Below are 15,387 nucleotides of genomic sequence, written 5' to 3'. Positions count from 1 at the left end.
CACATATTAAGTAAGTACTAAGTATACAAATTGAAAGTGTTCGCACCATGTTCTGCTTTATGTAAAAATTAAATTAATTCGCCAAAGAATTTAGTGACTTTTATTTTTAAATTCAGTTGATTTTGTAGGTCCTACACAAAATACGCTATCATTATGATTTGGCATAACTATTTCAGTAAATGGTCGTATGTAAAGCATAGTTTTACACTTGCATGTTATGTATCTTTTCTCTCGGGTTGCATCAACCAAGAGAATAATGGTCGTCATAACACGCTCGTATAATAATATTCTATTAAATTATCAATTTTTATGACATTATCTTACATATGGTAAATAACGAAGCACTAAATAATTAAAAAAAAAACGACTAGTATTTATCTTAAGATTCTTGAAGTGACTAGTTGGTTCGCCATTTTTTAAACATCCTGTATGTTGTTACCTTGCTGTTGTAGCTTTTAACATATATTAACATATCAATAATAAAATAAAATCACATATATAACATGTTGACCTAAATGTTATTGTTAAAATCTTAAAGAGAGCGTCAGACTACTAAAAAAAATCTAGTAAAAATGAAAGAATCATGTGACTCTTTTTTAAATATATTTTAATTTAACGTCTATTAATTTTTTTTAATCACTGACTGCGGAGTTATGTTATTAGTGACAAAATGTGAACCTAAAAACAAATTTATGGGTTGTCTTCACACAACTTTGCAATTACATTTTAGAATTTCATTATTTTAAAATGTATTAAAATAAATCTTAATATTGGTTTCTACCCAACTAAACTTTTCTTTAAAAAGTAAATTAATAAAAGAGAGGCCGTTATGACTCGTCGTGAAGACATTTTAATAATCCTCTTTTCAGAAAAAGTGAATTTTCAATTTTATAAAGAGAAAAACAAAGAGCTACAGCGTTGGATACTTCATGTGTTAATATTTAAAAATTTAGAAATATTCTATTTTTACCAAATTTTCGGTCTCAGATTTGATGACAAATATGTGAAAAAAAGATTTCTCAACCTTTGTTAAAAAATTCAAAATGGACTTCGCAACTTTACTACTAAACTGACGAAATGCTTTTTCTAGTTTAATAAAGTAGGTCGTCGGCTTAAATTGTTAAGTCCATTTTGAATTTTTTTTAACAGAAGTCAAACATAGTGTATTCTTGTATCTTAAAGATATACTTATACAAAAAAGTAAAAAAAAAAATAACCGTGTCGCATTAAAAAAATTCAACAGCACAAAGAGGCATTTTGGATTTTTTTTTTTGGAGGAAGATTTAAAAATATTTTAAATGCAGTAGTTTTAATACTGCAGTAATAACAAAATTTATAAAGTTTTTACTTCTGAGCGCCCAATTACAAATTCCTACAACAGAAAAAAACTAATTAAACAAAATATGTATATTTTAAGATCGACTCTTCATTGCAAATAGAGAATACGATTGAAATCAAATTAAACCACAAACAAAATTCAATTATTGGCTGATGTCTAATTAACGGTTGTTTCTTAGATAATTTCGAAACTAATTAAGACACGTACAAAAAGAATCAATTCATTGGATCTTCATAACAAAAAAAAGCATAAAGTAAAGAAATGGAGGTCAGGATTGGCTACGTGACTGTTCACTGACTTTTGTTTATTAGCTGAAAATGACAAAAAAGTGCGCCCAGTTACAAAGTTCCAAACCAAAAGAGACAAATTTAGTTATAGGATTATTTATCTTCTTTGTGTAAAAACAAGCAAATGCAAAAACTCGAATTATTATAGTTAAATCAGATCCTTGTAATTCTAAGCTCAAATAATGTGATTCGCTTCTGTATTTTAATGCAATTTTTCGAAACCAAAAATCATGTCTCCTAAAAGTAACTTTCATTGCTTTCAATGTGGAACTTTTCAAACTCTCCAAAGTGTTTCAAAACCTGGAAATTTAATATATTAAATTTAATAAATAAAAACTATACAAACTTACCAAATTTAAAAGGAACTTTTGTTGTTGAATAATTTGTTTAATGACACCACTTTTTTAGAAACACAAAATAACACAAACAAAACAAACATTTATGTTGATATTCATTTTATTTCGTAACAAATATTGTGACATTTTTAAAACGAAATAAATGTGAAAGAAAAACTAAAAATTTTAAAAATTCGAAAAAGCAAAAACCTTACAATCGTCAAACAGCTCAAAATTCAACCCTGTTCAAGTGGACTTCTTTCCTTGATGCACCTGTTTCGAATGCCTGTTAAGATGAGATTGTCGAACAAAACTTTTCTCACACAATTCACACTTGTATGGTTTAAAATCCAAGTGCATTCTCCGTTGATGAAGAGTCAAATTGCCAACAAGGTTAAACCTTTTGTCGCAAATTTCACATTTGAACGATTTTTCCGAAGAATGCCCAGCCATGTGAGACATTAAATTTTTCTTTAAAATAAAACTTTTTCCGCACTCTCCGCAGAAATAATGTCTATCACTACTGTGACTCTTGAGATGCAAAGTTAAGGCAGCTCTCGAGCTCAATGTTTTACCACAAATTTCACAAATGTGAGTCTTTTTCAGATGAATTACGTCTCGATGCCGTCTTAATCCTTCCGCTGACTTAAAGACTCTCTCACAGAAAGTACATGGAAACGTTCTCCCCTCGTGACGTTTCACGTGCTTGCGGTAACTACCAAGAGTTGATAACTGCTTCGAACAGATTTTGCAGACAAAAGAGTCTTCTTTATGAAGATTTCGGTGTTCGTAGAATGCTGTAGAGGATGTAAAATTGTAAATTAGATCACAATGTGGACACTTTTTGCCTTGAATAGAATGAAGAAACCGGTGAGCTGTTAGTTGGTAAGTTGTGCGAAAAGTCTGATTGCAAATGTTGCAATTGTAGGTAAGATTATCGTCGTGAATTTCTATGTGCAGAAGAAGATTCGCTTTTTTGACAAACTGTTTACCACAAATCGAGCATAGAAATTTTTTACGAGGATGAGCTTCTTTGCGATGTTGTACCAACATCTTGTATTTTTCAAACGTTTGTTTGCATTCTCCGCAAGTTTTGGTCCTGATTGGTTTACGTTTTTTGCTTTTGGACATAGAATTAACATCACAATTTGTCGGTAAGTAGTTAAGGTCCATTCTGAAAAAGAAAAAAAATAGTTGTTCATGCTTAGAAAACATTTTCCATAACGAGGAAGATGCGGTCCGTAGCAAAAGAAATAACGTAGGAGTTAATAAATTAATATTAAACAACTTTGGCTTTATTTAGCAAAAATACAAGAATTTTATTCCACTGTAACTAAAGCATGTTTCGGCTGACACCTCTTCAAGTGTACAGTTAAAGTGTCCTTCCTAAAAAAACGTTTCTGACATAAATGGCATCCGAAAGGTTGCTCTCCTGTATGAATACGTCTCCGGTGTACATCAAGTGAGACTTTCTGAGTAAAAGCTTCGCCACAAATTTCGCAAGAAAACGGTTTTTCTCTAGTGTGTACAATCAAGTGAGACTTAAGTCTATCCTTCGTTGGAAAAGCTCTTGCACATACGGAACACCGAAACGGAAGATTTCCAGTATGAGTTCGCATATGAATTTGAATGTTCCGAGTATTTGAAAAAGTCACACCGCAAATTTCACAAATAATGGTGACTTTTTCAGTATGAGCTTTGGTATGCAATTTTTGACGCTCCTTTTTGGTAAATCGTTTGCCACAAATCTCACATTCGTACGGTTTTCGCTGATTTATGTCGGTAGCATGAGTTCTAAGATGTATTTTTAAAAGGTAATTTTGTTTGTACACTTTCCCGCATACACTACACACGCAGCTTTGATCGCTTTCAGTTCTATTTTTTTTGGGCTCTCCTTTAGAAACGCACAAATGTCCGATTAAGTCGTCCATTGAATCAAATGTTGAGTTGCAGTTTTCACATTGTGGTATAGTAGCTTCATGTTGTGACAAGTGCCTGTTATACTCCAATAAGGTTTTAAATACGCTGTTGCACAGACCACACTGCCTCTCCGTGTGGTAATTATTTATATGCGTCCTGTACTGACCTTTTGAGTACAACTTTCCACAATGTTCGCACATAATTTTTATCTTTTTGGCGTCATGAGAGTCTTTTCGCCTGTGATCAAAAAAATCCTTCAATGTGGCAAAATTGTTAATAGATGAGCAATTTGAACACTTTTTTCCGTTAACTGCATTAAGAAACTTTTGAGTTTTTATTTCAGATGGAGAAAGTTCCGGAAGTGCTTCAACAGAAGGAGGGAGAGTCTGACTATTAGTTTGAGGACCGTGCGATGTTTCCAATAAATTTCGAAGAATGTGGTCAGAGAGAATCTTCACTTTCGATTGATTGTTGGTATATGTATGGTCCCATCTGAAAAAAAAGAATTAGTTTTTGTCCGCAGTTCGTAGTTTTTTAAATAACTTACAATAATTGTGACGTCTTCGGAGAGTTAAAGAGTTATAGAGTTATAGAGTTCTTGAAATAGAAGCGATGGGAAATATAATTTTATTAGTGTAACAACATAAATCAAATCTATGTATTACAAATAAAACTTACTCTACAAAACATAATAAATTTTAGAAAAATCCTACTCAAAGTTTCTTCTATAACTTTAATACATAAAAACTAATGCAAGATATAAACCCCAAGAATAAATCAAAGAATGTCTACCTTTATTCATCAACAATACAAAAATTATTCTACTTTACTGGGTGTTTCCCAGCATCTTTTCGAATGTAGCTTCAAACTCCACTTGCTAACAAACTTTTTCTGACAAGCATGGCACTCGTATGGTGTCTCTCCCGTGTGGTATCTTCGATGTACATCCAGCGACTCCTTCTGAGCAAAACTTTTGCCACAAGTTTCACAAGAGAAACTTTTTACTCCGGTATGTACTCTTCGGTGTTTGATTAACCTGCACTTTCTCGAAAATGTCTTACCGCAATCAGTACACTCGAAGGGTTTATACCCCGTATGAATTCGCATATGCAATCGCAAATTTTCGGAGCTGCGGTATGTTTTACCGCAAACTTCACAAATGGCGCTGAATTTTTCGGTATGGCCTCTGACATGCGCTACTTGACTATATTTGGTTGTAAATCTTTTCTGACAAATTTCGCATTCATAAGGTTTTTGTTCTTCTTCAGGACAATGACTTCTGAGAAGGTGTTTCTTTAAGGTCATGTCACATTTGAATAGTTCTCCGCATGTGCAACACTTGTAAGGTTTGCTTCCTTTAAAATCGCAGGAATGGTCCTTTAAAGCGTCCCAAGATTCCAGTTTCAAGCCGCATTTGTCACATTCTGGTTTAATAATCTCATGGGTTATCTTATGATTATTGTATCCAGCCAACGACTTAAATACTTTTCCGCAAACATCACATTCTTTGTTTAAATGACAAGCGCGCAAGTGCCATTTTAACTTATTTCCCAAAAATAATTTCCCGCATTCCTCACACTTGCGCATAGTGTTTCTAGCTTCTCTGATATCCTGTTTTTCATGTTCAAAGTACTCCTTTATCGAAGAAAAATTGTTGATTAAATCACAATTTGCACACTTTTTCCCATTGATGGAATCAAGAAACTGTTGGTTTTTTAAAGCCATGGGCGACGGCTTTAGAGGTATTTTATCGGGTTTGCTGTGTTTGCCCTGTGCTATATGCGTAAGAGCACTTTGAGAAATATGGTAAAGAACACGTTGTGTTTGAAATGCCTTGGGCTGAATGAAGGGCCGGCTTGAAGGCTGACCGTTGGAGATCCAAACCGCTTCAAAATGTGGTCCTTTCTCCTTTTTGAACGACGAAAGTAGCTTCGGCTGCTTGTATGTGTAAGTGTGGTCCCATCTGAAAAAAAAGTAGAATTAGTTTGTATTCACAGTTTTTGTTATACCTAGTTGAAATCACTTATAAATTACCCAGGAAAATAATCGGAAAAGTGAAATATTTCAATATCTGGAAGATAACTTTATTAAAGAAATACAATTAACGTAAAACAGCGACCTCTTTCGGATTTATCACAGGCCATTCGGGTGAAAACATAATATGAGGTTTCATCTAAAAATTGATTGGTTTTTGTAATGAAAAATTTAGAGAGAGCTCACCGAGAAACATTAAAATGGATATTTGTGTAGCAAGTGCGCAAAATTTTTTTTGAACAAATCAGAATTATATCTCGGATCCACATAAAATGTTCTGAAAAAAAAACTTTTGGCTTCCAATGCACTTTTAAATCGTACACGAACCAACCGTAACCTAATTTTTGGGCCGGCAATGCGTAAAAACTGCAGCAGTGCGGTAAATAAATTAGGTTGCACCACCCGTTCAGATGAGTTTAGAAACCATAATTAACATTATACATCAAAATATTATTTACACGAGTTATTACACTAGATAAAAAATATGTCTTTTTAAAAAAAGACTTCCATCTATTAGAAGTATAGTAAATTGCAAATGACATTTTCAGATAAATATTTTGAATTCTAGTTTGAATGATTTATTAGCCAAAAAACTTAATACAAATCCCGTACTGTAAGGATTTGACGGTTTTCAAATGTAAACAAGCCATAGAATCCAACTTAAAGTTTAGCTCGAATGTAAATAACTTAATCATTCTAAAAGAGTGTGTAAAGTGGCTAATTACACACTGTAGGGTGTCTAAATAATTCTAACGACCAGTTAATATTCAAATGAATAATAACAAAACAAGTTTTTGCGATAATAGATAAGTACATGTCTGATGTACAATTTTATTTGGTACTTTAATCCCTCAGATGAAAACTAATAATAAAAATAGAAAACTAATAGAAAAATAACAAACTAGTTACACATTCTTTTTTTTTTCAGAATTTTTTTCATTAGAAACACTGAATAAAAATCACCGTAACCCATCTTGTGGCACTTTGCTTGAACATCTTCAGTTTTCTTTCCTTCATTTTCCACACTTTTCTGCTCATTATGATATCTCCAATGAACGGAAAGAGTAGCTTTTGTCCCCAAAACTTTCCCACAAAATTCACAAACATATGTTGGTTTTTCATTGCTACAATGGTCTTTTGATTTGGACATCTTCGCATGATGATCATTCAAATGCTTCTTAAAATTATTCCGGCCTGTTATAAGCACATTGCAACTTGTACACATATTAACTTCTTTTTCATTGCAGCTAGGCGTGTGCTTTTTGACCTGGTGAATACGAAGATTTGTCTTAGTGCCATAGTCTGTACCACATGTCAAACATTCATATTTCCCAGAGGGTTCCTTTTCAATTTTTATGGAATTATTGAGGTTGAAATCATGTTGAGAATTAGGACTAAGTGACGGTAGTTCGAAGTCCCAAGGTTTTGCGTAAGTGTGATCCCACCTGAAAAAGAAAAACGTGAGAAAAACATGACGTATTTCACAGGTATTACTGAAAAACCTTCCTGTGGAAGCTGTAAACCTTAAAGGAAATCTTGTAAAGGATTCATGCGGAAATAAAACATCGATTTTCTCTACGCCTTTTTTTCTATTTTCACAAAAATACAAATAAATTAATATATTAAAATCATTTCTAGATACCCACATTAACTGTGCGCATTGCTCGTTCAATTAAATAAAACAAGAAGTCCCCTAAACTTTATTGATAGAAATATGAAATTTATTTATTAGATTTATGATAACCGAAAAAAAATTCGGTTTTCATTGAACCCTAGGTTTATTTCAAAAAGGTCCATTGTTGTTTGAAAAATCACTTAATAGAAATATTAAAACAAACACAACAGTTCCTTCAAATCTTTATTAATCAAAATATCAACCTTTTTATCTACCAGGAGCTTCCAGGACAAACAACAACGAATTTATCGCATGAAGTACAAAGTAAAATTTAGCCGAAGAAATTTGCATGATTTTCGTAAACTCTTCGGTCAATACAGACTCTAGGTTACAATTATTCGCAAACTAAACAGATGTTTATTTCTTTATTAATGCAAAACTTAATGTGTAATCATGAATCACCATGTACAAGCTTAAAATGTCTCTTAAGAAAACAACGCATGGCGAAAAATTTGTTGCATCCCTCACATTTGTACGGTTTATTGGCAGAATGCATTCTAAGCAAATGAATTTTCAAATGTACGGAAGTTTTAAACGCCCTTGAGCAATGTTCACACTCGAATTGCATTTCGTCAGAATGAACTAGCATATGACGCCTTAAACTTCGTTGCGTAATAAATTTCTTACCACACTGTACACACAAAGCATTTTTTTCTCCAGTATGAGTTCGTAAGTGAACTTTTAGATATCCTTTGTTCTTCAATCCTTTTCCACAAAACTCACAAATATGCGTCTTGTTCATGTGAATAGAATTTTTGTGTTGGGATAAACCTAGTGCCGTCTTAAATACTTTGTCACATAATGTACAAGAAAAAGATTTCCCGTGTGTATTTGCGTGTTTTCGGTAACAATCCCACGACGGAAATTGTTTTGAGCAGATTTCGCATAAAACAGTCTCGCCTTTGTGACGATTTCGGTGTTCATAATAAGCAGTGGTAGATGTAAAATTATAGATTAAATCACAATCTGGACACTTTTTGCCTTGAATGGAATGCAGAAATCGATGTGCCCGGAGTTGGTAAATGCTCTTTACACACTGACCACAAGTGTCACAAATGGGGGCTGCTTTTTCATTATGCATGTCCATATGAACTTCAAATCTGTTTTTGTTGACAAATTGTTTGTTACACGTTAAACAATCGAATGTTTTACGATGTTGTGTTAATCTGCGATGTTCCATAAGCAAGGCGTACTTTTCGAACGTTTGGTTACATACAGGGCATGTTTTGCTTCTGACAACACGATCTTTTCGGGATCTTTTTGGGGGAGGAGCTGGCTGTTTGGCAGGTGTGCAGTAGTCATGGTCAAATCTGAAAACGAAAAAATTAGCGTCATAAAGTCGGTAGCAATGAATACTTCCCGTAACGTCAAATCTGTCCAAAGTTGAGACTTATGTACACTGTTGTTGCGTTTAACATAGTAGAACAGTAAAAACGTGACTTTGCATTTTTTTTTCAACACGTTAACTTCACTTTTTTTTAAAATTAAAACAAAAACAATTTTCACTCGGCATATTTATTTAAAAAATCACTAAGTAATAACAAATAGTAAAAACATAACAATTTTTTCGAAACTTTATTAATAAAAATATGAACCTTAAAGTCCAATAAGAGCCTCCAGTGCAAAAATAAGATCTTCCCCTTTCTTAACATTTATATTAGATAGGCAAAGTTATAAATTATTCGAGCAAAGTATGAATGCTAATACATAATATAAATTAATCATTTGTTACCCTAATAAATATTCTGAAAAATTATTACAGTATGTAACAAAATTTTATAAAAGTCATATTTATCTGAATTTTTTGTATATGTATTTATTTCCTTCTCTAGAAAATTAACAATTATATTTACAAAACAAAACTGTGTTTGATCAGCTATTCGCTATTTACTATTCGCTCCCAAAAATTGCTATTTAACGGACTCATCTAGGCCCCTAAAATGAGTGTTTTTCGGACCCAATTCTAAAAACTTATAATAAAAAATATAATAAAGTCCGGTAACACTTGTGGTCACCCAAAAAAGCACTTTTCATTTTGAAAATTTAATTACACTACATTTAACAAAGTTCTACAATCCGACGCAAAAATTTGTTTTTTACCACCGATAAATTTGGCGTCACGATGCCTAAAAATGTAATTTTTAGTGATTTGTGAGTGTTTCTGAAACTAATCACAACCAATTGTTTAATTTTTCCAATTTCTACTAGAAAATGCTCATTTTGTATGTTAAAACTCGCTACTAAAACAATAGTTTAACCGAAAAAGTGAATAAAATGTTTATACCAACACTTTACCAACACGAATGAAGTAAAAAAAACTAAAAATTCGCACTTACACTGACATTTAACTCGATAAGTATGATGGTTTGTTTGTAAAATTTGTGTAAAAGTTTCTGTAAAAGTATGTTTGAAATGGCAAATGAATAAAGCTACGGTTGCAATATCCAATTTATTGGCAAAAAAAATCAAAAAGAATTACGTAAACAATAAATTTTTTGAAAAATTCTGCGAAATTGGAAAAAATCTGTATGATATACGTGAATAAACAAATTTTATTCAAAATGCACCAATAAAGTAGTACTTTATTCACTCATTTTAGACAAATAAAGTACTCTTTTACTCTCTAATCACTAAAGAAAATTATGCCACATTTCCATGACAACAATGCAAGCATGGCTTTCTAAACGCTAAAAATTTATCACTGCTGTCACTTCTGTCAATTCTGTTAATGCCTTAATTGCAACCAACAGGTGGATAAAATCTAGTATTATATTCGAGTGTAAGGACAAATTATTCACTCCAAAAATCTTATTCTCTCGATCTACAATCTCGAGAATAACTGATTTTTGTTGTGAATAATTTGCGTCCTCCAAGTTATCAGTTTTTATGCAAATTGTGTTTGAATTTTCAAGAAAAAAATGCTGTTTTGTCAAGTTATTAGTTTTCAAATTCATAACGTCAAAATTGGAAATTACGTTGACAACCAAACTGTTAACATCTTGTGTCAGACATGTCATCTATCTTTAGTTCGCTTTATAAAACAGTTTTTTTTTTCTCAGAATATAAACACAACTTAAATAATATTTAATATAAAACCTGAGACATTTTGAGCACAGTTATGTTGAAAAAAACTAACAGTAATAAAAAAAAAATTGCATCAGATTCTAGAGCTTGATCTAATACAGTATGTCCCAGGGCCCTCAAATTTCTTTTAATGAGGAATTCTTCATCAAAATCTGAGTTGAATGAAGTATCGCACAAAGTTCAGGCTCTTACAGTTTTTTAGTTACAAGCACTTTAAGTTGACCAATCACAGCCCATAAATCACTAGATAGCTTTCTGTTGCTACGTTACTAGCAAAAAGTTTTCCTTATAATACTGCACGAAGATGCGCTGTGAATGGCCAACTTTAAATGATTGTAACTTAAATACTATAAATGCCTGAACATTGTGTGATACAGCAACCAACTCTGATTTTGATGGAAAATTTCCCAATAAAAGCAAGTGCGAGCGTTCTGGGACACCTGTATATGCGTATGATAATTTGAAAATTTTTATCTCTATTAATTAAACATGATTTTGGGGGAGTCTATAAGTGTTGCTGGACCCTACATTGTGGTTCAATACAACAATTAAACAACTTTATTTAATCATCAAAACTCATCACAAATACAAAAACTGCTGCTAAAATTATTATTGTTACATAATGTTATGAAAAATTAAAAATGCTACTCTACTCTTACACCATGTACTCGATTAAAGTGTTTCTTGAGATAAAAAAGTTTAGGAAAGCATGCTTCGCATCTGTCACACTTGTACGGTTTTTCAAAAGGATGGACTTTTTGCATATGGGCATTCAAATTCACAGCTCTTTTAAACACCTTGAAACAAAGTTTACAAGGAAGTGGCTTTGTCTCAGTATGTACAACCATATGGCGCTCTAAATTTCGTTCTGAAATAAATGCTTTCCCACACTCCACACACAAATGTTTTTTTTTTCCTACGTGCGATCTTAGATGAAGGTTTAAATAAGCTCTAGTTGTCGTTGCTTTACCACAAATCTTACAAACATGCGTCTTTTTTAAATGCACCGCATTTCTATGATCGGAAAGATCTGCAGCCATTACAAACACTTTATCGCATGAGGTACAAGGAAAAGATGTTTGACTATGTAATTTTAGATGTTTTTGGTACTTATCTAAAGACGGCAACTGTCCCGAGCACAATTTACAGAAAAAAGTTTCCTTTTTATGACTATTCCGGTGTTCATAATAAGCGGCTGTAGAGGTAAAATTATAGATTAAATCACAGTCTGGGCACTTTTTGCCTTGAACGGCATGCAAAACTCGATGTGCTCTGAGTTGGGCAGTATTTCTTGCACATAGACCACAAACGGAACAAGTGAGGGACTTTTTGTTGTGCAGTTCCATGTGAAGCTTGAGGGTGGTATTTTTTTTAAATTGTTTTTTGCATACTGGACAGACAATTTTTTGATGATGTTGGTACAAATAACGATGTTCTACGAGAAAAGAATATCTCTCAAATTTTACGTTGCATACATGGCATCTTTTGCTTCTGGCAATTTGACCTTTTCGGGGCTTTCGTGGACGCTCAACAGAAGGCGGGAATGGCTTGCAGTAGGTGTGATCCCATCTGAAAACGAGAGAATGTTAGGTTTTGAGTCTTAAGAACGAATTCAAAATACTTCCCAATTTTTTAATGTTGAAATACAAACCTCCACTTTTAACGATTAGAAAAACTTTCGCAACATTTTTTTTAAATCAAGAAAAAATTACAGCACCAACAATCACTAACAGTGAAAGGGCCAACATTAAATAAAACAACAGTTTCCCCTAAACTTTATTAACCAACATACGAAAATCATGTACCCCTTAATCTAAAGTCATGCCCGGACAAGTTTTTAGATGTACCCCCAATAACCCTTTGGCAACAAATCCTCTATTACACAAATGGCAAACATAAGGTCTCTCCCCTGAATGATATCTTTGGTGAATAACAAGCGTTGATCTCTGAGAAAAACATTTCCCACAAGTTGCGCAACAGTACGGCTTTTCCCCGCTGTGTACTCTTTCATGCAGAGTAAGATTGCACTTCTTCGCAAATCCTTTTCCACAAACTGAACAGATATGTGGTTTATATCCCGTGTGGATCCGAATATGTTGCTTCAAGTGTTCAGAACTTGATAAACTCTTGCCGCACATTTCACAAAGGACACTGTTCTCTCCAGTGTGACCTCTAACATGCAAAACGAGACTTTTCTTGTGGGCAAATCTCTTGTGGCAAATTTCACATTCATGAGTGGCTGGAGCAACTGACTGAACTTCCGGATGCATTGTTTTCTTATGTGCAATAAGGTATCTCGTGTATGGAAAACTTTTGAAGCAAATCTCGCATTCGAAAGGCATAGCACCAGTGTGGAAATTCTTGTGTTCTTCGTACCAAGTGGAGGAGGCAAATCCACGATTGCAGATTTCGCATCGATACTTGTACTCATCTTCATGTTTATTTTTCAAGTGCGGACGTAGAGATTTTAAGTGTTTCGTAGTGAAATTACAAAGAACACACTTGTACAGCTCATCACTATTGTGAACGTTGAAATTATGAATGCACAACTGATACGAATTCTTGAAAAACTTATTGCACTCATCGCAAGCAAAGTGTTTCTCTCCATGTTGATTTTCCACGTGCTTTTCATAACTCTTCAAAGACGTGAAATCAGTCAGACAAACAGGACACAAAAAGTAGTCACCACTTGAATGATCCCCTAAGCCCAAGCTCTCAGTTTCGTTCTTATGGAATTCGTAGTGTTCAATTAAAGACTGTTTGTCTTCCTTCACGTCTGAACAGATCATGCAAGCCCATTTGATGCTTTTATTTTCTTGGGGTGTCCGTTTCTTGATTTTTCTGTTCTTAGGCTTAATGTTGGTGTAGACAAACGGATTCTTGTATTGTTGTTTAACTTTACATTTAGAGTCGTGTAGACGTAGGTGATTAACGGGTATTACATCTACTTCAGGTAATTTGCATTTCAGCATTTGTTCCAAAAAATTCCTGGAAAATAAAATTAGTTAGTAAGAGTCACGAACAGATTTTCAAACAGTTAAAATATCAACACTAATGGGGTGATAATACAAATCAAAAGCAACTTTTAGAAAGTGGAAATTTATTGCGATTATATTTCATGTTAGTCACTGTCGGTTCAACGACGAGAGGTAGTCAAAAAAATACCTAATAGCTAATCTGTAATAAAAAAAGTAGTAGTTGATACTCACCTCAACATTACTAACTACGAATAAAATAAAAATCAATTCTCGATATTTGTTTGTTACAAATTCATTTCAAGCAAGACCTCAGCTAAAACTAAAGTTTATACAAAAACACCCACCAAGCCACCCAATCCAACCATTTCTTTTAATGAAAAAAGAAGTGATTGATCTACTTACTTATTTACTTAAAAGAACTATAATTCTAAGAAATAACAGTTTTTTATGCGACAAACAAAACATTTTTTTTTACAAAAAATGCATAATGGGAATTAAAACTGAACTAAAATTTTGATAAAAAGATGAACATTAAGAAAACTAGGTAATAAAATAGATATTAAATGAATAGTTTTAAACAACCAAGATCCAGCCAGTGTCGTCTAAAAACGGAGATCACGGGTATTCAAGCCTTAATTTTACCAATTCTGTAGGGCATAATTGCAGTAAAACTGATGTAGCACCTTAGCTGGACTATTAGCTTTAAGAATTTTAGGTCCATATGAGGCTTAACAGTTAGTGACAGCTTTAATCGATTTAATAACGCGAAGAGGTACATTAATTTTTTTTTGTGGGTTGGATCTTTGTTGCATAACACCATTCACATGATGTTCTAAAGTCCGTTTTTTTATTAAAAAACCACCAACACCGCACTCTCCCACCACTTTACAACCGGCAACGTCGTCGATGGTGACTTTTTGGTGATAAAATCAAATAGGTTAGCTGCCTAATTGACAATTTGATTACACAAAACGGCCTTTCAGGCTGTGCCGAGTCTTTTCACTATTAAATGCTTTGATTTGCAATCCAACAGACTGTAAAAGAAACGTTTAACGGAAACACTGCTTAATTTTCAGAAATGTCCACAAGTTTGACAACTATTTTCTCACCAAAAATCTCCCTAGGCACCGTTGCCGGTTGTAATGCAGAGGAAGATTGCGGTGTTGGTGGTTTTTAAAAAAAAAAACGGACTTTACGCTACAGTCGATTCTAGTTGCAAATGTCCGTCTAAGCTTGCAAATTTTCTATCGTGTTATTTTTTTTCTGTTGCATATGGCGATGTTACAGTTGGTTTAGGTTGCAAATATCCGCTCAAGGTCACAAACATTAAAATGTTCATCGTATAATTCGTTCCTGTTGCAAATGTTACAATGGCGATGTTATGTGAATTGTGTTTATAGGGTATAAAAAACGATCGTGTAAGTTCTGCTAATAAAATGTGTAAAAATTCTAATTCTTTGTTACCGTTTTTACACAGCAGTCGCATCTGAAGGGAATTTTACTTCACTTGAAACAACAGATGAAGAACTTGCACTAATTAATTGTGTATTGCATTCTAAGTTTCATGCCGGAACTAACAAATGTCAAATTCGGGGGGGGGGGGGGGGGCAATAATGCCAACCTTGTCATTTTAAAGAAAAATAATTTAACAAGATTTCAACCTTAAAAAAAAGTTGACAATTCTAACCTAAACTAGCTGTATGTGAATTGGGTTTTAAGGTACAAAACACGATCG

The 15,387-nt window shown here is 33.3% G+C and overlaps 1 protein-coding gene across 1 annotated transcript in view; it reads right to left on the bottom strand.

Annotated features, from left to right (window-relative positions):
* Nucleotides 1-4,482: 4,482 nt before the first annotated feature.
* The window catches only part of LOC148178279 (uncharacterized), an 84,295-nt gene continuing 73,390 nt past the window's right edge, over nt 4,483-15,387 (bottom strand). Inside the window, exons 5-35 of the mRNA XM_088050308.1 lie at nt 12,495-13,662; nt 12,387-12,443; nt 12,326-12,330; nt 11,323-12,243; nt 11,264-11,274; nt 11,193-11,198; nt 10,940-11,114; nt 10,881-10,885; nt 10,747-10,826; nt 10,566-10,607; nt 10,416-10,457; nt 9,927-9,983; nt 9,825-9,827; nt 9,642-9,757; nt 9,514-9,594; nt 9,122-9,234; nt 8,807-9,029; nt 8,000-8,756; nt 7,806-7,935; nt 7,660-7,729; nt 7,562-7,613; nt 7,410-7,438; nt 6,879-7,360; nt 6,825-6,829; nt 6,730-6,777; nt 6,528-6,664; nt 6,357-6,479; nt 6,110-6,281; nt 5,988-6,054; nt 5,916-5,952; nt 4,483-5,844 (exon numbers count right to left, since the gene is read on the bottom strand). Coding sequence (XP_087906434.1) covers nt 4,698-5,844; nt 5,916-5,952; nt 5,988-6,054; nt 6,110-6,281; nt 6,357-6,479; nt 6,528-6,664; nt 6,730-6,777; nt 6,825-6,829; nt 6,879-7,360; nt 7,410-7,438; nt 7,562-7,613; nt 7,660-7,729; nt 7,806-7,935; nt 8,000-8,756; nt 8,807-9,029; nt 9,122-9,234; nt 9,514-9,594; nt 9,642-9,757; nt 9,825-9,827; nt 9,927-9,983; nt 10,416-10,457; nt 10,566-10,607; nt 10,747-10,826; nt 10,881-10,885; nt 10,940-11,114; nt 11,193-11,198; nt 11,264-11,274; nt 11,323-12,243; nt 12,326-12,330; nt 12,387-12,443; nt 12,495-13,662 — 6,361 coding nt within the window. The 3' untranslated portion in view covers nt 4,483-4,697. The remainder of the gene's footprint in view (nt 5,845-5,915; nt 5,953-5,987; nt 6,055-6,109; nt 6,282-6,356; nt 6,480-6,527; nt 6,665-6,729; nt 6,778-6,824; nt 6,830-6,878; nt 7,361-7,409; nt 7,439-7,561; nt 7,614-7,659; nt 7,730-7,805; nt 7,936-7,999; nt 8,757-8,806; nt 9,030-9,121; nt 9,235-9,513; nt 9,595-9,641; nt 9,758-9,824; nt 9,828-9,926; nt 9,984-10,415; nt 10,458-10,565; nt 10,608-10,746; nt 10,827-10,880; nt 10,886-10,939; nt 11,115-11,192; nt 11,199-11,263; nt 11,275-11,322; nt 12,244-12,325; nt 12,331-12,386; nt 12,444-12,494; nt 13,663-15,387) is intronic.

Source organism: Gnatocerus cornutus, chromosome 2, assembly GCF_029298725.1.
Source record: "Gnatocerus cornutus isolate USDA-ARS CGAHR chromosome 2, icGnaCorn1.1, whole genome shotgun sequence".
NCBI classification, from domain to species: Eukaryota; Metazoa; Arthropoda; class Insecta; order Coleoptera; family Tenebrionidae; genus Gnatocerus; species Gnatocerus cornutus.
Note: the sequence above shows the minus strand (reverse complement) of the source record. Positions and strands in the feature narration are given on the sequence as shown.